At 29.2% G+C, this 25696-nt stretch overlaps 4 protein-coding genes across 5 annotated transcripts; 3 read left to right on the forward strand and 1 right to left on the reverse strand.

The window, feature by feature from the left end:
• Nucleotides 1-419: 419 nt before the first annotated feature.
• Nucleotides 420-3207, reverse strand: LOC149876082 (uncharacterized). Of its 2 annotated transcripts, none has more exons than XM_090075750.1 (2): nt 3089-3207; nt 420-2131 (listed from the first exon to the last, which is right to left on the reverse strand). In XM_090075750.1, exon 2 carries the CDS (start codon nt 2104-2106, stop codon nt 1342-1344), a length of 765 nt encoding a protein of 254 aa, XP_089931876.1. In that variant the 5' UTR covers nt 2107-2131; nt 3089-3207; the 3' UTR covers nt 420-1341. The 2 variants fall into 2 exon arrangements, with proteins under 2 accessions (XP_089931876.1, XP_089931877.1); XM_090075751.1 differs by lacking the exon at nt 3089-3207 and adding an exon at nt 2268-2578.
• A 9969-nt stretch (nt 3208-13176) lies between these two features.
• Nucleotides 13177-15029, forward strand: LOC149876083 (aspartyl aminopeptidase-like). The gene has a single exon (XM_090075746.1). It carries the CDS (start codon nt 13531-13533, stop codon nt 14902-14904), a length of 1374 nt encoding a protein of 457 aa, XP_089931872.1. The 5' UTR covers nt 13177-13530; the 3' UTR covers nt 14905-15029.
• Nucleotides 15030-15171: 142 nt separating this feature from the next.
• On the forward strand, nt 15172-20124 carry LOC149876084 (COP9 signalosome complex subunit 5-like). The gene is made up of 10 exons (XM_090075748.1): nt 15172-15593; nt 15798-15849; nt 15919-16101; nt 16256-16384; nt 16521-16586; nt 19078-19163; nt 19323-19434; nt 19528-19593; nt 19724-19800; nt 20009-20124. Exons 1-10 carry the CDS (start codon nt 15460-15462, stop codon nt 20094-20096), a joined length of 993 nt encoding a protein of 330 aa, XP_089931874.1. The 5' UTR covers nt 15172-15459; the 3' UTR covers nt 20097-20124.
• A 248-nt stretch (nt 20125-20372) lies between these two features.
• LOC145181851 (uncharacterized) lies at nt 20373-25689 on the forward strand (the record flags this gene model as incomplete). Its single annotated transcript, XM_090075742.1, has 9 exons — nt 20373-20508; nt 20653-20714; nt 20945-21007; nt 22198-22276; nt 22362-23691; nt 23796-23882; nt 23988-24217; nt 24370-24586; nt 25513-25689. Coding segments are annotated over exons 1-9 (2310 nt in total), but the record flags the coding sequence as incomplete, so codon positions are not given.
• Between the last annotated feature and the right edge of the window lie 7 nt (nt 25690-25696).

Below are 25696 nucleotides of genomic sequence, written 5' to 3' on the forward strand. Positions count from 1 at the left end.
TATCTGATTTAAGCATTAAGTGTAAAAAAATAATTGTAACAAAGAATAAGTTTAAGATGTTTTAGTTTTTAAAAGTTTTTTCCCTCGCAATTTTTGAAAAAAAAATTGCAAGGAAAAAAATCATTTAGGGAAATTTGAAAATATAGGTATCATCAAAGTATTTGAAACACCTTTTACTAGCGATTTTGTTTGACAGAAAAGCATTAATTCATTTTTTTTTTGTTTTTAGAAATTTTTTGTACACTTATAGCTCACTGTGCAGTTCCTGGAAACTACGTTATAGAGGTATTTATAACTTGTTATTATGTTAATGAAATTAAATGTTTATAGAGAAATGCTCGTTTTATTTTTCTCTAATAGAAGCTGAATTGAACAATTTTAGCTGCTCGAAGATTATTTGAGGCATTGTAAATTCCAGATTCTCCGTTATAGCCTTTCTTCTAAATTAATTTTTTATAAAAATCTCACTTTAAAATATAAAACATCGCTAAAACCACTTTCCTCCCATGCTATGTTTTTCAAGAAACTGTTGGTATTCGAGGTATTTGCTCCAGGAGCCCCTTCTTTCTAATGACACGTGATCTACCTTGCGCTCCGGATGTCAGAGCCATTTATCATGATGACCACTTTCGTTGATGCACATCTTAATTATAACAAAAGTTTAAAGATAAGAAAAAAAAAAAAGAAAAAACGAAGAAAACAATTAAGTTTAGAAGGAAGAGCTTTAAAAAGGTTTACAAACTTTTTGTAACCTTGAAGAAATTAATTAAAGCTATAAACTATAAATAAAAAAAAATTAGATCGATAACGTGCCATTAACTTTATCGTTTTTATCGTTTGATTTTAAAGTTAAAATCCTAAACTCAAGTTAACCATCTTGCGAATAGTCATCTCACTGACATCCATTTTACTAATCTAACGATCTAAGTTAAACATCTAACCAATCATTAGTAGCCAACTTAAACATCTAACCAATCATTAGTAGCCAACTTAAACATCTAACCAATCATTAGTAGCCAACTTAAACATCTAACCAATCATTACAGCCAGCTTATCAGTATTTATCTGACTAATTATCTCAGAAATAGTTTCGCAATCACCAATAACATTTTTACTTTTGCTTGTAACCGAAAGGAACTTTCCCGAACATCTAAATAGAACTTTGAAAATCAAAATCTAAATAGATTTTTAAAAACGAAGAAAACTATATAAGTTTGTCAGAAAAATCTAGTTTTCTGTTCAGAAAACTCTTTGAAATCGTCTGGCTCAAGTTTTTTTTTCAAGAATTTCTTTATATTTATGACAATTTTAAATACAGTAAAAATGTATAGGTTTAAAGCATTATCTATCATGATGATTTAAAAACTTAGACCTTCCGTACTCTGTCTGTAATATACACGTGCACTCATCTACAAATCCAGCGAAGTTACGCATTGAAGAAGGATTATCATCGACCAAAATTTCTTCAAGAGCGTTGATATAATTTATGGCAACTCTGAGTATCGTCAGCTTTGAAAGTTTTTGTTCTGGAGAGTAACTAGGTATGGATGTTCTTAATAAATTAAAAGCATTGCTTAAAGCATGTACTCGTGATCGCTCTCGTGCATTTGCGACAAGACGTCGTTGAATTTGTGAAATCGTTGCGTTTCGATAACGTTCATTAGATTCACTACTTTTTTTTGTGTTTTTAAAATGTTTAGAAATGTACTGATTTGGTTCGTTTTGTTGCTTAAATTTTCCAACAGCTCCATTAATTTCTTTAACAGCATCTTGTGTTTCTTTTGTGTTTTTGGTTTTCTTCTTTTTTGCCTCTAATTGAAAAAGAAGATTGTTAAGTTTACTGCGTTTTCGTTGATAATCATTTTCTTGTTTGGTTGTAAATCTTTTCTCGTGCATAAGAGCATTCACTGAAGAAGATAATTTATTCTCATCTACTAAATCATTTTCAACTACACATTCTTTTATACGGCGTCTATCTTTTCTTTTCTTTTGTTCTCTTCTAACGATCTCATTTGTAGTTTGAGTTTCTCCGATTTCAATTTTATAACAATATTTTATTTTTGCACCGGGCCCACTTTCATCACTTGGGTTAAATTCATTTCCCATGGTTCATAAAGACCCTCAACGTTATCTAAAATAAACACAGAAAATAAAAATAAAAATCAGGAGAAAGAAGTTAACCTTAAAGCAGCAAAAACAACCAATAACTTTTACTTATTATAATAAATTGTAATAAATTATGACTAAATTATTAATCGCATAAATACCAATTATAATACTGTGAGAAACATCATGAAGTTGTGACAAAATATTTTATGATGCTGCGCGAGAAGTAGAAACGTCAACAACGCTTTAAAGTTAATTTATCCGAACAAAGGACACATTCATCTAAACTTTACTTTTTTAAGAAATTTTTTTTCAAACCCAATGTCAGCGTATTACTTCTTCTCATACTGTCATGGCTAGAATAATTTACAATGCGAGGCACAAAGCTTTGAAATTATGTACAATTAAAGTACAGGAGGCCTGCTGTTTTTCATTCTCGCTGTGTTTAGTCTTTACTGTGTATGAAGCAATTGTTCAATTTAGCTAGAAGGAAGCAGATGTGTAAAGATTGTTAACACCTGTTTTCTAAAAAAAAATATTTTTGTGCCTCCACCTGAACGTTCTTAGTAGACTTTTGAATAAAGAAAAAAACAACGACGTCTCATAAAATGTTTTTGAACAGCTGTCATCTTTTAAAAAGTACACAAGGGAAGAGAATCTTTGCCATCCTAGCACTTTTCTTTCTTTTAAATTTCTTGCGTTTTAACAAAATAAATACGCAAATATTTCGTCAATTGTAACAATCTGAAAACATAATTTATTTTCTTGTGTTTCAGACGTTTTTTTATTGTTACTGTTGTTGTTGTTGTTGTTGTTGTTGTTTTTGTTGTTGTTGTTGGTGGTCGTCGCAATGGTCGTGGTTGTGGTGTTTCCATATTTGATGATATGAAAATCAAGACAATCAGTAAAACAAACTTGACTTTTATCAAAAAATTTTGTAAATGATATTTTAACAAACGTATACAAACTCGTTTACTCTTACCTTTTTAAATACTCATTCATCCAAACGACTTAAGCAAAGAAGAAAAATTTTAAATTTTCATATTAAAAAAAAACGTGCACAGGTGTTGAAAAAAAAAAAAAAAAAAAAAAAAAAAAAAAAAAAACCAAACCGAGATCATTTTAGATACGAAAATAAACGATCCTTATGAAATTCGATACAACAGAAATGTCTATTTACTCAACAGATGTTCGCTGTTCAGTCAAATAGGCGGGTTAAAGTTGCGGGAGACATCTAAATAAAAATTGAGGAAAATCCAAATGATTTTATATAAGATATTGTATTGAAGCTAAAATAAACAATTCTTTTAACAAACAATATTTTAAATCAAATGGAAAATAAGCATTAAATGTCACTTGAGAAAAGAATTTATATATTTTTTCGGACAAGAAAGTGAAGCGCAAAACAAATATATAACTTTAGCATAATAGAAAATAAAATTTGATTCTAAATCACAAATCGACACTAAAACTTTTTATCGATGACTAGCAAATCTATACAATTCTCTTACCAAGTTTTAAATGTATTTGTGTGCTAGAAATTTATTTATAATTGACCAATTTAATTTTAAAAAATATAATAGATAAAAATATATAGTTAAAGGGAAAAAGTACCCTGTTTTTTTTTTATAAATTACACACTTTTGTTGTTGCTAGTTTTAACAACAACAACAAAAAAAAACAGGTACATACAGCCCATTTAACGAAGTGTTGTTTGAAAAACAGATTTTTTAAAATTTTGACGCTACCACCGTTTCGAGATACATGAGGCTGCATTTTTGAGACACATGAGGCTGCATTTTTGAGACACATGAGGCTGCTCTCTGATAATGAGATATAAACCTATCTTGTTAACAAGATAAAAAAACAGCAGAACTCTTTTATGCTGACTTTTTGTTATGAGAATTGTGCGATATTTACTTATTACATATTGAAGATTTTAAAAATATATTTCCCAAAAACTATTTAGATAAAAATAAAGTGAAGACCTTTTAATATAGTTATCAGAGACAGACACATCAATGGTCATCTGAAAAAGCGAGTTGATTTGTGCAACCTTTATATTTGTTAACTTCACTTTATTAAAAACTATTTTTAGGTATTTTGTATAATATTATATATATTATATTGTACTATATATATTATATTGTATTATATTTAGGTATTCTGCTTTTCTGGAAAAGGAATGAGCTGACAGCAAGGGAGATCCCAACAACAAAGGTTTGAAATTTGTAAAACATGTTTTACCAAAAAAATTAGATTCTCATTTTTCAAGCGACTTATGTTCACTGTAATGTTATCGTTCAAAGCATCGTTCAAAGTAATGCTCTAAGTTATGCTTAATTAATTAACGAAAATTAATTTAACGAAATAGACACGGCTTTACCAAAAAGAAAAAACTAAATTGAAGATTGTTAGTTTTATTTGAAAATCCATATTGAATTTCCATTAATATTTTAATGTTGTTGCACCTGAAGGTGAAAAAAATGAAACAGATGAGATAAATATGCTTTTTGTGTGTAAAAAGACATCTTTTTAGGTTTTTCTAATTTTTTTTATCTTAATGTCCTATCTACTTGTTATCGACAACAGACTTGTTGGAACTATTTTTAGTTATTCGATTTTTTTTTTACTTAAAAAATTTGTTTTGTTATCTTTCCGAATAAAAAAAACCACGAATTTTTGAAAACATCTCATAATGCCAGCTATAAAAGAAGTTATAGCTGCCATAGAAGTTATAGCTGCCATATTTAGTGTCATTATAATCTTCCTTTGAAAGATAGAACCTACCAGTAAGTAGTATCTACCAGTCAAATAGTAGGTATGAATCGGTAAACTCCATTAATTCGTTTGTCTAAATTCGATTACGTAGACATTAATTACAGGTCATTAACACTGGTGATATTTGACAAAAATTAAATGTCAAATGTATTGGGTTGTGGAATAATTCATGAGCGTTTTTTTCAAATTTAAAAATGCACGCAGAAATAAAATGCATTGGCAAAATGTTTTATGTTGTTTGAAAGAGAATGTTTTGCTCTACAAGATAGTGTGTTTTGATTTGTTAGTTTTTTTTATTTTTGTGCATTTTAAGATCATTAAAATGGAATGTCAAGTGGACAAAACTGAGCATTTTCGACACCATTTGCTTTTTGCATTTAATCGAGGTGTTAAGGCCGCCGAAGCTGCTCGTGAGATTTATGCTGTGTATGGAGAAGGAGCAATGGCTGAAAGTACCGCCCGCCGTTGGTTTTCGCGCTTCAAAAATGGGAATTTTGACCTCAAGGACGGATCACACACCGGTCGACTAATTGAGTTCGACGAAGAGCGATTGAATCAACTTCTTCACGAAAATCCACGTCAAACGACCAGAGAATTGGCGGAGCAGATGGATTGTGATCAAAAAACTGTGGTGAACCACCTTCACTTAATGGGTAAGGTTCAGAAACTCGGCGCTTGGGTGCCACACACTTTGAGCGAAAACAACAAAAATCAACGTTCCACAATCGCCGCCGGTTTGCTCACTCGTCATCGCTCAACACATAGTCACAAACAGCGTTTTCTTTACCGCATTGTCACTGGCGATGAAAAATGGTGCCTTTACGTCAATATGAAGCAGCGAAAAGAATGGCTCAGCCCCAAAAAACAAGCGACTCCGCGAGCAAAAAAAGACCTTCATCCTCGAAAGATCATGTTGTGTGTATGGTGGGATTGGGAAGGCATAATTCATTACGAACTGCTTGAGCGCAACCAAACAGTCAATGCGGAGCTCTACGTTCAACAACTGCACCGACTCAACGAAGCAATTCAGCAAAAAAGACCAAATAGACAAAATGGCGTTCTTCTGCAACACGACAACGCCTGTCCTCACATCGCCAATATGACCAAAGCCGCGATTCAAGAACTCGAATGGGAAGTGCTGCCTCATCCTTCATACTCTCCAGACTTGGCGCCGTCAGATTTTCATCTGTTTCGATCGCTTTCGAACGCTTTGCGCGGTGTATCGTTCAATAATGACGTGGAATTGAGGGCTTGGTTGGACGAATTCTTTGAGCCAAGACCGAGAGATTTCTATCGCCGAGGCATCGAAAAACTTATTGAACGATGGGAGGAAGTCGTAAACAACAACGGAGAGTATATTATTGATTAAATCGTTGTAGTTTTTTTGTTTAAAATAAATTTGAAAAAAACGCTCATGAATTATTCCTCAACCCAATATAAAGATTGTCCTGAATGAAAATGAACTAAGGGGTTTTTAAAATATTTCGTGAACCACTTAATCGTATTTGATAATTTTTTTTTATTGTTTTAAAGAAAATTTATCTCCCTTTCAAATAATATACAGATAGTCAAAAAGTTGATTGTAAATGAAGAAATGTGTTCGCAAGAAGAAGTAAGAAAATTCATTTTTGACTAGCGGCTTAAAACTCGTAATATGTTCCAATTAACTCGCTTACAAAAAATTAACTCGCTAGCAAAAAAGTATCTGGTTTGAAAAAAAACTCTTAGTCATATCATCAAATCTTGGAGTGAAGGTTACGGATTGTGAATATGATAAGATCAATGGGTCAATAAGATCAATGGATAGAGAAACTGAAAAAAAAGTTCGTCAGGTTTAAAACTTGAACTAAAAGTCCGTTCGGGGTATCGAAAAAAAACTGATGTTCCCAAATTGAAAAGTCAAAAAGAGATATGGTTAAGAAATTCCCTAGAAGATCCCAACAGCAATTCAGGGAAGGGTAAAAACGCGATCAAAAACTGCTACGAGAAAAGCTTCGAGGTAATCAAAAGTACATTGTAATTGATGAAGAAACCTGCAAACTGTTTGATGCTCCAAGGCCAGAAATTTCATGCTATTTCGAAAGGAACGATACTTTATGTTTTGCTTATTGCAATTAAAACCAAAAAATTAAGCGAGAAAGTTGTCGTGCGGTTTTAAAACCAAACCATTTTTTAAGAACGGAAGCATGAAGTTTACCTGAAATCTTTAAAAAAGCGAGTTATGCCTTTGATCCGAAAGCAGCCCATTATCTTGCATGATTTTGCATCTTACTATAGCTTAAGATGTGCAATCGAATGGTATCAACAAAATGGCGTCGGTTTTGTCCCAAAAATAATAAATCCAGCAAACGTGCCACAACTTCGCCAAGTTGAAAAATTTTGGGTAAACATGATAGTGAGCTGGGTAAGAAAGGCAAAAATGCGGCAGACATTAATCTATTCTGCCGAATTTTGGGTATGGTATCAAGTAGTTTTCCGAAAACTGTCGTCCATAAGCCCATGTGAGGCGTCCGCACTAAATAATTTTTTAAAGAGCTTTACTGTATTTTGAGGTAAGCTTGCTTTAAAACAATTTTAAAAAATTATCCAAATTGATTTATTTCTCGAAATATTTCAAAAATCCAACGGGTCATATCATTTCGGACAGCCTTTAAAAAAGAAAATATTAAAACATTAAAAACTATCAAATGTAACATAATACAAACCAATCAAAATGTAACATAATACAAACCAATCAAAATGTAACATAATACAAACCAATCAAAATAATCCATCACACCGTGCTTTTTTTTATTCTATATAGATAGTTAACATGAAAAAATTTTTTTTAAAAAATATGGCTATAAAAAAAAGCTTTTTTTGTTTCAAAGTATTTATCCCCTTGTCATGTCTACACTTATTTTACATCACAATTAACAAACCTTAGAAGTCTCTCTTTTAATGTTTTTCAATCAATTCTTTGGCTCGTGAAAATTATTAAACACTAAATAATACAAAAAATGATACAAACAATAAATGGTCTTACAGAGTCATGCTGAACTCAGCTGATTCTGCACCATTACATACACGTTATAAAAAAGATGACACAACAGAAGTATGGTGTTTTATCATGAAGATATTCCCATCCCTGAAAAAGATCTTTGTAATATTTTAGTTGTCTTTATTAAACCTCATATCTCAACCCAACCTTTATCTGAGCATTGTCTTCCATTCCTTACATTGGGGTAAAATTTTAAAAAATAATAAAAAACAAAACAGACAGTACTCAGTGCGTATTGTAATAAAATTATGTTATTGAAATTGTAGCCAGTTTTTTTCAACTTAACAATTTGTAATACTTGTGATAAAGTAACTCAAAACATTTAAATTATAAAAAATTGTTTTCAAATTCTGCCAAAGATGTTTAACATCATCAATTGAAAAACAGATAGCCTACTTCAGAACATCTTACTGATATTAGATGCCAACATATGTCTGCTTTTAATTTATTCTTTAACTATACTTTTTAGTTTCAGTGGTAGCAACTTCTCAGAATAAATCAAGATCTAAAGGAATTTCGAAACTTTATCGTTATGCGCCTCTCTAAACTTTACAGGGCACTAACGACATTTACACTGTTTGCCATTTTTACTGTAAGCATTCACTTCTGAGACTATAAATCCACTTCAATATTCAGGTTTAAACAAATACTCCAAATCTTTACCAGAAATCTTTAATCTCTGTAATAATATGTGCTACCCAGGCATAGGGCAGAAAAGGAGCATATTTTTTTGAATAATTCATCCAGCATTGCTCTGATATAGGCTAAAAACCAGAGAACTGTTCAACCTTTTGATATAATTTTTTAACAAGATATCAATTATGAGATTGGTCATTGATATACATATTAGTAAAAAAAATCCAGTTTTACTTAAATTCCATTTTCATCCTTGTTTTTTAAATTTAACAGAAATAAAAATTAAAGTTTTATTCTTTATTTCTTTCCTTACCATTTGAGCAATTAAACTGTGACTTCCTAAAATACTTAATAACGAATGTAAAACAAAATTTGAAAATAAAAAAATATTTTATCACAACCATAAATAGTTTAAGATAGTTTAAACTATTTGTAACCAAATATATATATATATATATATATATATATATATATATATATATATATATATATATATATATATATTATCAAATACTCATTCTTATATATACTATACATCGAAAAAAAAAAACAAACTGTATTCACTTTTCCATTTCATCCTATTTTGAAGCTCTACAAAAGATACTCTGCGTTTTGTTTTACAATGTACAGAAAATATATACACGGTTCTGGTGTTCCCACACTAGCATCGGCCCGATATCGGCGCGACGTCCGAATTTAATCGGCTACAGATGTAATTTTGATGTATTTTTGACGGGCGGTTGCTCATCGGCAGGACGTAAACAAAAACATAAAAATAACATTGGCAATTTACCTTATTATGATGAATAAGCTGATGAATAGCCGATCAGGAACTGCCCGGAAAAAATACATTTAAGTTATTTATGACATGTATAAAATATATTCTAGAGTAAGGTATACCAATAAAGGTGTATTTGATATAGGCTCAATCAAATAAGAAAACAACAACAATATTATTAATTAATACAATAGATAATTATAACAATATAATGCATTCAATATAGGTTGTTTGTTGTATAAAGTATTGTATGTTTATAGGATTATTATTTACTTACAGTTTTGTCATTTATATTACTTTTTAAAACTGTAGGCATGACAAAAAAGAGGTTTATAATATAAACTTTAAGTAAAAATAAATAAAAAAAACTATATTATATTATTTAAGCGATCAATTATTTCAATGTTTTTAGGCAAAAATTCATTCGTTTATGATTTAGAAAATCTTTTTTTAGAAGAAAATTGAAAAAGTTATAACCCTATTAAGGATTGCTGATAACTTTCGACATTGACGTATAAGTGATGGACGTGCAACGTTATTGTTTTTTTTTGCGAACCATGCTCGTTGCGCATTGTTACAAAACTTTGATTTTAAACAATAGAAATTTAATTCTCTTAAAGTCTTTCGTTTTCGTCGAAAATTTTTGGTCTCGTCTAACCAGTTACATCAACTTCCTTTTGGTTATTAAAAATAACAGCAATAGAACCAAGTTTTAAGCTTAATTTTAAATTCTTAATATTTTAAGAAGTAACGCTGATGATGATATAGAAACTGAGATCATTTACTTAACTACTTTAGGACATGAATAACTGGAAATATAATAAATAATACAACTTTTTAAAAGGTTTTGCTCTATCAAATGAATTTTTAAAAATGGCTACATGTCGGAAAAAATACTAAAAAAATACACAAAATTAAGGTTGGTGAATGAAGGACCAAGGAATTGAATGAAACTAGATCTTGAAAAAAAATTTTATTTAAGTTTTTTTATATTCGCTATACTTTTTTTAGTTATTTTAAAATTATCCTTTTAGGTGTATTTTATCATTGACAGACTTTATCTTGAACGGTCTTGTTAAACAAATGCAATAAAAGTTTAAACGTGATCAGAGTTTCTGTTTTAAATCTGTCGGCAGCCATTTTAATAGGTCTTTTGTTGACAGTGGAAAGTTTAGAGTTTGTCGGAAAATCGCATGGCTCGTTGATTTCTGCGAGCTCTCTGATGTTAAACACTGAGTTGCGCATCCATCTATTATACGTTCATGGTTTCGAGTAATTGTAACTATCTATGATAGTTTATTCCAGGCTTTGAGAAGTGTGTAAAAAGTCTACATGATATAATGCTTTTTGCATGATTGCTTCTATAAAACTATAAAGTTCCCTAAGAATAATTGTTAAAATAATTGTGTCATTTTGTATTACTTTCATTAATAATCAGTTTACAAAAAAAAGAAAAGAGAGCCTTGAAAAATCAAAATAATTTCATAATACCTTATTATGTCATTCCTAAAATACCTCATTATGTCATTAACACCTTGAAAACCAATTTTGACCGTGAAGAATAAACTTAGTCGTAAATTTTGTCTGTTCGTCAAAATTAATTCTCGATTCGGTGCAAATCAAGGAGGTTTAATACACAGGAGACGGCACGGTATATTCGTTTATATAAAACGCGCTGAAGCCAGTTTTGAAAATCAGCCGCCATCTTGGTTGACCCAAAACATTTTTATATTTTGCGCAGAACTATGGAGAAAAAACAGATGGAACACAATCAAAGAATTGCAACAAGTCAATAAATAATTCGCCAGTTATACTTTCGAGGTTATATTATGTTACAATGAATTGTTTGCTAACTGATTATCTGGTTCAGCTTATTCCAAAATATATGGAATACTGAAACAGACATTCAGATAGCTGTATGTCAACACAAAATTAGCAGATACCATGTTTTACACAGTATGAACGTTTCTTGTGGAAATAAAAACAAGCGTTTGTGAATTGATATACTGACTGCAAAATTTCATGGCACCTTACATTTGACAAGTATAATGAATCATTGCTGTTGTGTTCTAGATTGATTCTGAACAACTTTTCACACAAAATGCAAATGTCATGATCATCTTTTGAGGAAATATTAATAATGCACCTTTTGTTTTTAAGTTAATGCATATTGTTCTTGTTTGCTACTTGTATTTAGCGCTGAAATACATGTTTCACAGTGTAACGAATTCCCCAGAATTTCCCCTAAATACAGCAAATCCTGCAATACAACCCACAATACTTTGTGAACATGTAGACAAACAACTAGCATCAGGAACTAAAAAATAATCATGATCAGTAACAGAGTTTTCTAGTAGTTCAATAATCCTATTTCTGCTAGTAGAGTTATTCAAAACACTAACAGAAGTAACATCAATGTTTTCAATGTTTTGGTATTTACTAGAGCAGTCAGAATAGGTACAATTTGCAATGGCAAACAGTTTCCACAAAGAATATCTTGAATATCATTATGCACCAGCAATTTTTTATATGTTCCAAAAAACTGTTTTGCTGAAGGGTATTTATTACAACCCAATAAACCTCTTATTTTTCCAAGAAAAAATTACTGTACCTATAAAAAGTAATGCCACCAGCACAATCTCCTGAAGTACACCCATAGGCAGAACAAGATACCAGTGCTTGGTTTGCAAGTACTTTTCAGCATACCAGTACCTGGTATGCTGAAAAGTATTTGCAAACCAGGAAATTGAAGTTTAACACAAAAAAAATTTTGTGTTAATTTTTAAATTTGTAAGCTATTTCCTTTTGAATAACTTAGGGTAGTAAAAGACATGCATTTAAAAACACTGTCAATTCTGGAAGGGGGATTTCAGAAAAATCACTTAATAGTTTTTTATTGAAATAAATATATTATATGTGAGTTTTTTTTTTTTTGCAATAAATATACTACATACGATTTTTTATTTATAACTTTGTCATTATTATAGATCAGTAGTAAAAATTTGTCATTTGTTTGATACCTTTATTGCTGTGTTTATAACCTCACCAATATCAAAATATGAATTTATAAACTTTCATTTTATACTTTGCAGAAAACTTTGGAAAACTTTCTCTCTGTATCAACCATTTACATAACATTAAAATGTAATGCCACCAGTACAATCTCTTGAAGTATACCCATAGGCAGAACAAGATGGCATGTCAATTTAAATTTGTTTATCAATATTTATCAATATTTATCATTTTATTATTATTCAGTATAAATCATGTAAAGCTTAATAAAAAGTTATAATTTAATTATATTTATATATATACACTTAAGTTATAGCTTATTATCTTATATACATGTAAATACAAACTTGTTTCAACTCACAAACATATGGTTTTCTTTTCACAAGAATCTTTCGTGTATCTGAAATACAGTCTCTGTTGGTAGCATGTTGAAATACAGCTATCTGAATGTCTTTTTCAGTATTCCGAATGTTATTGAAACGAACTGAAGAAGACTATCAGTTAGCAAATAATTCTTTACATGATAGCATAAGTTACCAAGCATAAACTGACCAATTCTTATTATTCAATCATTTGATTGCAATCATTTCAATGTTTTAATTTGGTTTAACAAAGTTTTAAATAAAGTCCTAAGTTCCGCGAAATTCTTTTGGGTTAACCAAGATGGCGGCCAAATTTCAAAACTGGCTTCAAAAAAGTCACGTTATGCCGTCTCCTGTGTATTAAACCTCCTTGGTGCAAATAAACGTCAGAAACCACATTATGGTCGATGATACTAAAGCAGACGCTTACCTTCCTATGTGCGGACCTTATAAATATATATGGTCCTTACGCCAAGTAACGTCCCCGCAAAATACATCACTAAATAAAAACTATAAGCAGGCTAGCTAATTAGAAATTGATATCTGAAACTTTTGGAAAGCTTAATTGCGGATAAAGTTCCTTAAAATAATCATTATGTCCCACTAGTTGGATTTCTATTTACTTTGATATTTTAAATTGCTTTTAAATTCTCTTATTTTAAGTCAAAGCGTGTCAAGTGTTTAAAACTGTTGGCCTTAAACAACTTAAAGAGTTAGTGGAATAAAACTTAGAAATTTATTTTTTATTTGTAATAATGAAAACTGCAAGTTATTCATTAACCAACTCATTTTTAAAAGAGATTTTTGTTTAGAAAATGCAAAAACAAGAAAAAATTTTAGCTTCTGCAAAAGCTCTTATTGATTTTATTAATTGTTCTCCATCTCCTTATCATGTAATCCAGAAATGCAAAGACAAACTTCTCTCTGCTGGTTTTACAGAGATTGCTGAAAAAGATAAATGGAATATTAATAAAGGAGGAAAATTTTTTGTAACACGCAATCATTCATCAGTCATTGCATTTGCAGTTGGAAAGCAGTATAGCAGTGGTAATGGTTTTACTATGATTGGAGCACATACAGATAGCCCATGTTTTGTTGTTAAACCGAATTCAAAGAAAGAAAAAAGTGGATATTTATCAGTAGGGGTACAGTGTTATGGAGGAGGGATATGGAGTACTTGGTTTGATCGAGATCTTTCTTTAGCTGGAAGAGTTTTGGTTAAAGACTTAAGAAAATCAGCCATCAACCATCAACTTGTGCACATAAAGAAACCTATTATGCGCATTCCTCACCTGTGCATTCATTTACAGAGAGAAATGAATGATAATTTTAGTATCAACAAGGAAGATCATACAGTACCAATTATTGCTACAAAGGCTTTTGATGACCAGTTAAATATGTCTACTGTAGAAGGAAATAAGCATCATTCTGTTTTAACCAATTTACTTTGTAATGAATTGCAATGTCAGCAAGAAGATCTTCTTGATTTTGATCTATGTCTTACTGATACTCAACCAGCCACAGTTGGAGGTGCTTATGATGAATTTATTTTTGCCCCTCGTTTAGACAACTTATTTAACTGCTATTGCTCTTTGCAAGCTCTAATAGGTTCTTTAGAGGATGAATTAGAAGAAGAAACAAACATACGGATGATTGCTTTGTATGACAATGAAGAAGTTGGTTCTGAAAGTGCTCAGGGTGCTAGCTCAATGCTTACAGAAAATGTAATGCGGCGTATTTGTATTGATCTCAATAGTTCCTTTGAGCAGTCTATTGCAAATTCTTTTTTAATCAGTGCTGATCAAGCTCATGCAGTTCACCCAAACTATGCTGAAAAACACGAGAAGAACCACTGTCCAGCTCTGCATGGAGGACCAGTCATAAAGTTTAATGCTAGCCAGCGATATGCCACCACTGCTGTAACTGCAAGTTTATTACGAATTATTGCAAGTAATTGTAATATACCACTGCAGGATGTTGTTGTACGAAATGATTCAACATGCGGTTCAACTATTGGTCCTATTATATCTGCTAGACTTGGAATTCGAACATTAGATATTGGTGGTCCACAACTTGCGATGCATTCTATTAGGGAAACTTGCTGTACATCAAGTGTAGAGCAATGTCTTGTCTTGTTCAAAGAGTTCTTTCAAAAGTTTCCAGAAGTTGATAGAAATTTTAATGCTTGAAACACTTTTTTTAAAATTATTTTTTGTTATTTTGTGTTACTGTTTATTGAAGGATTATAATTTGGAAATTATTGTGCAACTTGGATTGTTCACTTTGTTTATTGAGTTAAAACATTCTTACAGTATGATATGTTCACTTCATTTTGTAGATAGGTGTTTATTACTTATATTCTTAGTTTAAGAAATTTCATTGTCTAGTATGTATATTTACATATTTCTGTGTTTATTTTAAAAATCTGTTAGTTTTTATTAGCTTAAAAAAAGTTTATGAAACATAAGTATAATATAATGTGTAATTATATATTAATGTAATGTAAAATAGCATAAACTGCCTGGGATAGAGTCACTTAGTGGTATGCAGTTTTAAGTACAGTAAATTGGTTTAAGAGCATTTAAGAGGTTTAAGAGCAAATTGGTATTTGAACATAAAAGTAAGATATCTGTGTTTATGAATCTAATAAAATATGCTATGATATGTCATGTATAACTGTTCTTTAATTACATGTTGACATTTACAACAGACTATTTTAACTGTAAAAGTATATCCAGAAAGAAATGGACTCACAGATTGCTCAGCGTACATTTGAATTGCAAAACAGCATAGAATCTGTCAACAATATTGATGAAATTTATAAGTATAGTTATCAGCAGCAGCAGGAAATACTTCTTAAAAAACCTTGGACCAAGGAGTAAGTTTATTTATAAGTTTATTATACATTTAACATATACATATATATACACATATATACACATTTATACACACATATATACACATATATACACACATATACACAGACACACACACAGACACATACAGACACACACACGCGCGTGCACACACAAACACACACACACATATATATATATTTAATGTGTATATGTTTATTTTCTAGCCCTCACTACTTTAAGTATATCAAAGTTTCAGCGCTAGCTCTTCTGAAAATGGTGAGTACTCTAATGGCTTTTATATACATCTAAAATAAATAGCAAAATCTAAAATTCCATTTTATTCAGGTCATGCATGCTCGCTCTGGTGGAAATATTGAAATAATGGGGTTAATGCTTGGTAAAGTTGATGGTAATACAATGATAGTTATGGATTCGTTTGCACTTCCTGTAGAAGGCACAGAAACAAGAGTGAATGCACAAGCAGCAGCTTATGAGTACATGACACAATATATAGAATCTTCAAAAATGGTAGCTTTTTTATTAGTATTTTTTCAATTTGTTTTATAAAACAAGTTAATGTAATCTTATTTAAAAAAAAGTTGAATGATAAAATATTTTTAAATGTTAAGCAAAAATGCAAGCCAATATTGCAAGCACTTTGTAAGCTCAAAAACTTTTACAGGTAGGTCGTCTTGAAAATGCAATAGGGTGGTATCATTCACACCCAGGATATGGTTGTTGGTTATCAGGAATCGATGTATCAACACAAATGGTTAATCAGCAATTTCAAGAACCTTTTGTTGCAATAGTTGTAAGTGAAAAAAATGGTTTAAAGAAATTTTAAAATGTTTATTTTGAAGAAATAAAGTTAATTAAATTATTTTCAAATTTTTATTATTTTCAAATTATTTTCACATTGAAACTAAGTTAGATTTAATTAATTCTAGATAGATCCAACAAGAACCATTTCAGCTGGTAAAGTTAACATTGGAGCTTTTCGCACCTACCCAAAAGTATCTAATATTGAAAAACTTATTTTTTTATCTTTTTTTTTTATGCTTTTCATAAAAATCAGACTTCAAGTCTGTATTATCTTTAATCGTTCTTGTTAAATTTTGTGGTCTGAGGATTAAAAGACTACATTTGTTTATTTTATGTAAATTTGATTTTATTTATTTTGCTAAATACTCTCTTAAAAACAACTAAATTAATGTAAAATTTTTTTGTGCTCAGAAAGTTTAAAAGTTTTAATATTTAGAAATTAAGACCATTTTTTAGATTTGAGTTTATTTACTCTATTTGTAATTAATAATTGTAACTTGTTAATAATAATAATAAACAACTTTTTAGAAATAAATTATAGAAATTTTTTTGAGAGATGGATGGTCACTCATGGACTGTTTCATTGCCAAGGTCTTAATTTTGTCACAATTCAAGGAAACTCAAGACCCACTCTAGAGAATCAACTTTAGCATAAGGATTATTTTCGATTCTCAATGCTTGAATATTTCTTATTTCTTATTTGTTTCTTTTTGCCACTCTAAAGAACTATTTTAATTTTTTAAAAGTTTCTTGTTTCCAGTTTTTAGTTTTCACTTAAAGAAAAAAACGTGGAACATTTGCTTTATGCAAAACAAATATTTTTTGCATATCAAAGCAGACAACAATAGCTTTTGTTCTCTTTGTGCTTCCTGTTTACTCTTCACATGGGATGCATTTTTAATCTCTTCCTGTTCGTCCACATTCATTTTGAAAGGGTCGCATTTTATACATCTTTACTTTTTTTAGAAACAATTTTTAACTATTTTATAAACATTTTTCTGAAAGTGCTTTCTCTGCTCTTTCAATATTTCAAATGGCATTTGAAGTATTTCAAACTCCTATCTATGTATTGCTTATTGGTACATTTGTGATTTACTAACTTTGGTTTAGATGTGTTATAGATTGATTTTTTTTAGCAGGGTGTTTATTTGATTGCTTCACCTTATTATGAAATGTTGCTGTACCAGTGGTTTTTTGATGTGTATGTTTATACAATTCTCTTGGCATCTTCTCTTGAATATTCAATATGTTGAGGTATAAAACTTGTATACTCTTATTTTCCAGTTGTTGTTGTTGTTGTTTTTTTTTTTGAAGAAAAAAAATCATTCTTTTTTAATTTGCTTCCATATTGCATTCATTTGTCTTGTGGTTTACCTTTCTCTTTTATACTTAGTTCTTTTATTGGTGACTACTAGGCCATCTTTGTGAGAGTTATTAAGTTCTGCAAAAAAATCCATTTTTCACAGATAAATCAACAGGTTTTTGCAGATAAATGCAGACATTCAGTTGTAAATATAATTCCACACTGAAGTTGAATTGTGTGTTGCTGAGTTTTGATTTCTTGTATACAGTTATTATGGTCACCTTGATTTTCTATTAGAGTTGTTTTTTTGTTTGTTTTGTCCTCACAATTCTCACTGCACCAAGAGTTTTTTTTTAATACAAAATAATAAAGTTAGAAGTTTTTTTGATCTCATTCCTGGAATGTATAAAAGTTGAGTATTGTGTGATGATGTTGTTTTTTTTTACTATTATTAATTTTCTAATGATGAAACGAAGAATGTGATTGGGTGATGCACCTTCATGTACAACCATGAAGAAGTTGAATTTCAATGTAGCAGCTTTTAATGTGGTTGTGTAAGTTTAGAAGATGACCTGCTCAATAAACACCCAAAAACTCCAATAGAAGAAGAAATCATCAATAAACTGCACAATATTTTCTTGCGTGACAAATTAAAGGTGTCCAAAATCATTAAGGTTGTAGTTTCCTCATGCTAACTGAAGAGCTTGGAGCTTCATTTACTGGCAATTGATCAGAGATATTTTCAAATATGGACTTTCCTAGCTGAATAGATCAATTTAAATTGTGTAATGCTGAAATATCCAGCAATTTATGGGTTTGATTCACTATAACACTTCAGAGTCAAAGCAACAATCAAAGCAATTGAAGTGATTCTCTACTAATGATATGCAAAATCTGTTTTATTGACTGTAATAAAAACTATGGATTAAAAAATTAGGGATGTTAAAGGGCTAACTACTTTCTACAGGGTAAATATATATATATATATATATATATATATATATATATATATATATATATATATATATATATATATATATATGTATATATATATAAATATATATATATATATATACACACACACACTTTTTTTATCAAAAGCAGAAAAATTTTTAAAGCCTTTTCATCACATTATATATTATAAAATTTATATTTATTGATTATATTTATTGATAGTCTTATAGTACTACTAAAGAAGAACTGAGAGTTACTTAACCTGCTGTAAAGCCACTGCAAGAAAATTGATAGGACATAAAGTCATGATTAATTAATTTTGGTTGCAAAAAATGACTTTTAATCCTCAGCTAACAATTTTTATAATTACTTTTTCTACTGCAAAAAGATATTTTTAACCGGGATATTCAATTAATTTTGTTAAGGGTTTCAAGCCTCCAGATGAAGGTCCCTCTGAGTATCAAACAATACCACTGAGTAAGATAGAAGATTTTGGAGTGTACTGTAAGGAGTAAGTATTGAATTGTGTTTAGGTTACACAATCAGCCAACTAATTATCAAGATTTGTATGAGTTCATTTAATATTGTTTGACTGAATTTTTACAGGATTTTTGTAAAATTTGATGGTTAATATGCTTAAAATGCAGTAAAATGAGTAACTTTTATTTAGTTACTACTCCCTAGAGATGTCATACTTCAAAAGTTCCCTAGATCAAAAGCTGTTAGATTCTTTGTGGAATAAATACTGGGTCAATACGCTCTCTTCTTCATCTTTGCTCACTGTATGATTTTTTTTTTTAGTATTTGAATTTAATTGCTGTGATTTTAATACAGAATTATGAGCTCTGATTATTTACCTAACTTTTATATGTTAGAATGCTGATTATGTAACCAATCAAATTATGGATTTATCTGAAAAATTAGAACAGTCAATGAACCAAGTGAGAGTTTATTTTCTTTTTAGCTTTTCTTTATAACTTTCTTTATGACATTCTTTATTTTTATCATTTGATTTTTTTTTTTAAATAAAAATTCATATTGTTTTTCAAAGGAAATTTTTTTTAATGGTAGATTTCTCGAACGCACTTCAGTGTTTCATTAGATTCCAAAAAAGAAGAAGGAAAACTTCAAAAAGCAAACAAAGATTGGTAAAATCTTTTTAAAAGTTTCTATTGTTATCAGTTTAAAAAGCAGCAAATATCAGAAAGCACGTAATCATCTTGAAAATTTATATATTTAACTAAATTACTTATAGTTCACTTAATTACTTATAGTTCACCCTTTTTTCCTTAAAATTAAATTTGTGAAATACCATTTAGTTAATATTTAAGTTACGTTTTAACTTTTTTGTTTTAGCTGCAAGCTGAACATTGAAGCAGTTCATGGCTTGATGAGTTTAGTGCTGAAAAATACACTTTTCAATACTGTTGGTAGCAGGACTTAATGTGCTATGGAATAAACTTCTAAATATTTATTGCAGTTTTGATTATATTTTTTGAAACTATTTCTATTTTATGGGAGCTTGAGAGATTCTTATGTTTCCTCTTTCTTTTTTTTTTTTTTTTTTTGACGTCATTAAGCTTTAAGAATTTTTTAGTAAAAATTTCAGTGTCCTAATTTATTCGCTGTAATTTTAAATTGTTTTGATAGTTTTGAAAGTTCAAGTAGAATAATAAAAATTGCAGTTGTTGTGCTTAAGTTGCTTTTTTTATCAATGGAAGTAAAAAGGCCATGAAATTTTTTCTCTGCTTCATTACAGATACCTCAATGATATAATAATAAATATAAAAAATGGAGGACTGCTACAGGGTGTTTGTTGGTGGGTTGTTTCCTACTGTTAAAGAAGAAGATCTAAGGTCTGTTTTATAGAATTAAAATCTAAGCTAACTTAATATATGGAGTATATGACTTTATTAGCACTATTATTATTTGAGTGTATTGTATGTCCTTTACATAACTTTCAGCATTAATATATTCACTATCTTTGCAAATGGTTTTAGAGATAGGTTTGGAAGTTTTGGAGAAGTAAAAGATGTTGCATTAATTCAGAGGAAAACTGATGGTAATGACAATAAATTGTTTTAACAGAAAGCAAATCAATCTTTTATTTTAATATCTTTTTGAACTCAATCTTTTTACATGTAATATAGTTATGTATATTACCCTCTAAATCAAGATTCTTAGGAAATTTTTCTTAAGAAGATGCTTATGATTTTGCTTTTTGTTTTGTTTTGTTTTTAGCTGTTTGATACTCAGAGTTTTTGAATTTTTTTATGAATTTTTTTTGAAAAGGTTTTGTGTCAAAAACCTTTGGATATGTTACTCTAAAGACAACATTGCAAAAACTAAATAAATGTAAGTCTTTTTGTTTTTTTTTTGTGTGAGTTTTATGAGTAAACAGTCATAGCATTACATTCTCATAATCCTAATTTTCTTATGGGTTTTCTAATTCTTATATTTTTAAGGAACATTTTAAATCCATTTAAAATGGTTTTAAGCCCAAACTTACATTACTTTACATGGTATATGACAATAATAATATAGCAGATTGGGGTACAGCTGTTTGGGTTGGGGGTTATGTGAGTCTGATTGGTAATTTTTTTTGTTTTTTGAATACTTATTTTTGATATAAAAGCACTTATGTCAATAACTTTTTCTCTGTTAAAAACTATAGTTTAAAGTATGACTAGTATCTTATAAAAATAGCTGTTTATTCAAAGTAGGCAATAACATTAAAGCATTTATGTTTTTTGGCTAATCTTAAACAACATTAAACCTATATAAAATGGATGAAAATAAAGCTTTTTTAGAAAATAATTTATTTCAAATCGGACAATAATTGTATTCAGTGCATAAAACATGTCTGCTTTACTAAAAATTAAAAACTGTCTATTGGGGTAAAGTGCATCTAGCTACTTGTAAGTAAAAATTTCAGTGGGGAAATGTGAATCACTAACCAAAATAAAGTTCTCTTTTCAAGTTTTTATTATTTAAAAGTAAATTACAGTTTCTCATATCTTTTATCCTTTTTAAAGAAAGCAACATTAAATTTTAAGTAATCAAAATATGTGCTATTTTAAGTGAAGTACTTATAAATGAACAGGTAAAGTATAAAAAAAAAGTAATGCTACTCTTAAATACATACATGCATGGATATATGTATGCATGTATGTATGTGTATTTATGTATACATGCAAAAATATCAGTATGTAAAGATTTTTTTGATTTATGTTTTGTTATAAAGAGCCATTTGTTCCGATGTTGAATAACAATTTAGAAATTACAAGTTGTTTTTTCAATATAAACTTTGGTTTATATAGGTTTTAGAGAATTTCATAATTTATTCTATCTATAACTATTTAAAGACTTAATGGCAAAATGTTTAATTCACTAGATCTTAAGGATGTGTTAAAATATATTATGTTATATTTAAGAAATTTAAACTGTAATAATATTTTGTTTTCTTCAGTGTGCTTTACCATTATTTTTTGTATTTTGGGTTATGTGAGTTATGTTGGTAAAATTATGACAATTTCTTGCAACAGGTTTTGCCTTGTTTGGAGGTACTAAATGGAATGGTCATGATTTGAAAGTGCAATTAGCAAAAGAAGACTTCATGGCCAGGTTTAGTATCTCACTTCTAGCATTTTAATAACTTGAAATTTAAATCTTTAACTTTTTTGTACTAAACATAAAACATTTTTTAAAGGTTGGAAAAAGAATGGAGAGAACCTGAAAAACCAAAGAAATTGAACAAGAGAAAAATTGTACAACCTACAAAGACATATGATGAAATTCTCAAAAGCTCAGCTAAAATGAAAAAAGCTTTACCAGGCACTTTAATAGAAGGAGAGAAAAATTGGGTGATAGGAAAGTATGGGCGTCCTTTACCTGTAGTTTATATTAAAAATTTAACTAGCAAGAAACTTCTCAAGGTGGATCCTTCAAAATATTGTCATTGCCTTAGAAAAATTAACCTTGATGTTGATGAAAGAAGTATTGAACAATTATTATGGTCACTTGATGATGAAAAGATAAATGATACTCAAAAAAAGAAAAAGAAAAATAAACAAGAAGTATTACAAAATGGATCTCCAAAGAAACAAAAAGAATTATTTATTGCTGACGCAGTTGAAGCTCCTATAAAAAATCCAAGTATACAAGAAAAAGAAGCAATTGATCTTAAAACTCCCGCAAAAAAAATGAATGTAGATGACTCAAATGAATGTACACAACTCATGAAAAAAACTAAAGGAAAAAAACTCATTCCAGCAGAAAAAAATAATGACAATCAAACAAAAAACTTTATTCCTGAAAATTACTTTGTTGGAAAGGAAAAGGATCAAGTTGATTTTCTTCATCTGACCACAGGAAATGACACCAAAATAAACAAAATTACAGAATTGAAAACAGATATTTCTAAAACAATTCATTCTAAAGCTAATGATGCTAAAACACCATCATTATCATCAATAGAGTCCTGTGAAAAAATGTTTGAACAGTGTCAGCTGAGTCATAGTATAGTATCTCAACTAGTAAGAAATAATTTCAATAGTCAAATTAATGTAGAACCTAATAACACACCTACTTCTATATCAAATGATGATACAGATTCTGATGAGGATGGTGATGAGGATGTGTGTTTTGGTGTGAATCCATTTGATTTCAATTTTGATTCATTGTTTGCGATTAACAAAGGTTGCTCTAAAATGTCTTCTAATTTTCCTACACATCCCCAATCAACTGAAATAAACAAAGCACAAAGTATTGATAATAGATCAAAAAGATCCAGTGATGTCAATAAAAATGATAAAAAAAAATTGACTAAAAATGAAAAACATGCCTTTTCAGACCAGCAAAGATTGTTAGCTCTTGAAAGAAAAAATAAATCTGTGGGTAAGTGTAAAGACTTGATAAAGCAGGCCCTGGAAAATGTAGACAGTAATTTATCAACACACATTAAATTTGAAGATGAAGAAGATCAAGAAGATTTTAAAAATTTAGAAAAAAAAGATGTTGATCAACAGAACAAGAAATTTGTAGGTGAACTATCAGTCGTTAAATAGTAATTTAAAAAAAATTTTAATGGTATACTGTAATTCAATTATTTCAACTTTACAATTTTACTTATTATATATGCTAGAACTTATTTGGTTCGGATGAAGAAAGTTCAGATGAAAATGACCTATTCAGACTCAAGCCTCAATTCCAAGGTGAAGAAGGAGAAAAGGTACAAATTTAAATGTTTCATTTAAGCTGTTAAAAATAACAATAACAATTAAATGGTTGAAAGAATTTTACGAAAATTGAAAAGTAAAAAAAAAATTTCTTTTAGTTATTTAAATTGCATCAGAAGTTTTCAACTGACCAGCGATTTAAACTGGATGAAAGATTTACAGAGGAAAAATATGATCACATTGCCAAAGATGAACATATCTTATCTGATACACAAAGATCTGATGCATTAGAAAATGATCTTAAAAAAGAAAAGGAAAAAAATTTATCAGTTCTTGAATCAGTTCTTGGTATTTCTTTAGAAAGTGATAGAAAAAAGAAAACCCTAAAGTAATTTTATTAAAATTTACAAAATTTTATTATAGTTTTTATCTTTTCATTTAAAGTTTACACAATTTTATTAAAAGTCACAAATTTTAGTAAAATTAATTTCAGTTTTCTTGTTGCTTTTTTTTTTTTTAAAAAAAATTTTTTTCTAATAGCAACTTCAGACTTGATCGATATGATCCATCCAACAAGGACAAATCTAAGTATGAATATCAAATATCAACTGATGAGGTAAAAAGTCTTTCTTCTGAGGATGAGGAACAAAACAATCCAAATGTTTTATCCCCAAGCACTCAACCTCCTCTCGTTTCGAAGGAAACTTTTTACAAAGTTGATGAATCGTTAAAAGATTTGTTTCAGGGAAAATCAAAGGTTATGGTTGATAATTTATACACACACACATACACACACATACACACACATACACACGCATACAGGCATACATGCACGCATGCATTTATATATATATATGTATATATATATATACTTATATATATATTTAAGTATATATATGCATTTATTTAAGTACATATACAAAAAAGGTACATTAAGTTGATGTTGAGTTTTTTTATTTTTATTCTCAAGAAAAATTGTTTTCTAAAAAAAAAATCCTTCATCAGGGTGTCAGCCTAAAAATGTTATGGAACACAATAATAAAATAAATCAATAAAAAAACTGCTATTAATCAAAATTGGTTCAACGGCAGTATTCAAATCAAAATTAGCATTTAAAATATCTACAATGTACTTTTTGCAAGCTATTCATCTCTTTTACAGCGGTGGAAAAAATAATAAATACACTATCTAAACATTTAGAAAAATGCTTTTTATTCACAGCAATTGATGTTAACTGATATTAATTTTTATGTTTTTCTAAACTTTATTGTTGAAAACTATATTTTTAGAAAAATTATGAATTGTTTTTCAATTTTTCTATTTATTATTTTTCTCCACCACTGTATATCGAATTTGAAAGATTTTTGTGTTAATACCAATGTTTTCAGTAAAATCTTTCTAACTGTATTTAAAAAACCCAGTTGATGGTAAGTTTACATTAACTTAACATTGGATTGGCTCTTACAATCTTCATTAAAGATGGTTACTTATGACGTTTTGAAAAAATGAATTAACTATCTTAATGCGCCTTTTTTTTTTTGTTTTTGCTTTGTTTTGAAAGCACTGTAAATACATTTAAAAAAAAAAAAATTAGAACACTAAATTTCTTTAAATGAAATATAAAGAAGTTTAAAAAGTTATCAATTTATTTTTAGTATAAAAAACTTTTCTTTTTCCTGTCAGGATTCTGTAACATTTACTTTCCTCGGTCTTTCTGCAGACAATAATAATGAAATAAAAAATGGTAACATCGACGGTTCAGGTTTTGCATCGGAAAAAAAGCAATTAAGTTGGAAGAAAGCTCTCGACGCAGAGAAAAATTTAGATGACTCGAAAGACACTCATTTAGTTCAACATACCGATCTTG

The sequence above is a fragment of the Hydra viridissima genome, unplaced genomic scaffold (genome assembly GCF_058129835.1).
Source record: "Hydra viridissima isolate aposymbiotic clone 2 unplaced genomic scaffold, HvirCarnegie_v1 scaffold_44, whole genome shotgun sequence".
Classification (NCBI taxonomy): Eukaryota; Metazoa; Cnidaria; class Hydrozoa; order Anthoathecata; family Hydridae; genus Hydra; species Hydra viridissima.

Coding starts and splice junctions, on each gene's coding strand:
- LOC149876083 (XM_090075746.1), top strand. CDS start 13,531: ATGCAAAAACAAGAAAAAATTTTAGCTTCTGCAAAAGCTCTTATTGAT.
- LOC149876084 (XM_090075748.1), top strand. CDS start 15,460: ATGGACTCACAGATTGCTCAGCGTACATTTGAATTGCAAAACAGCATA. Junction 19,164..19,322: donor TTTGGAGTGTACTGTAAGGA/GTAAGTATTGAA, acceptor ACTTTTATTTAG/TTACTACTCCCTAGAGATGT. Junction 19,435..19,527: donor CTTCTTCATCTTTGCTCACT/GTATGATTTTTT, acceptor TTTATATGTTAG/AATGCTGATTATGTAACCAA.
- LOC149876082 (XM_090075750.1), bottom strand. CDS start 2,106: ATGGGAAATGAATTTAACCCAAGTGATGAAAGTGGGCCCGGTGCAAAA.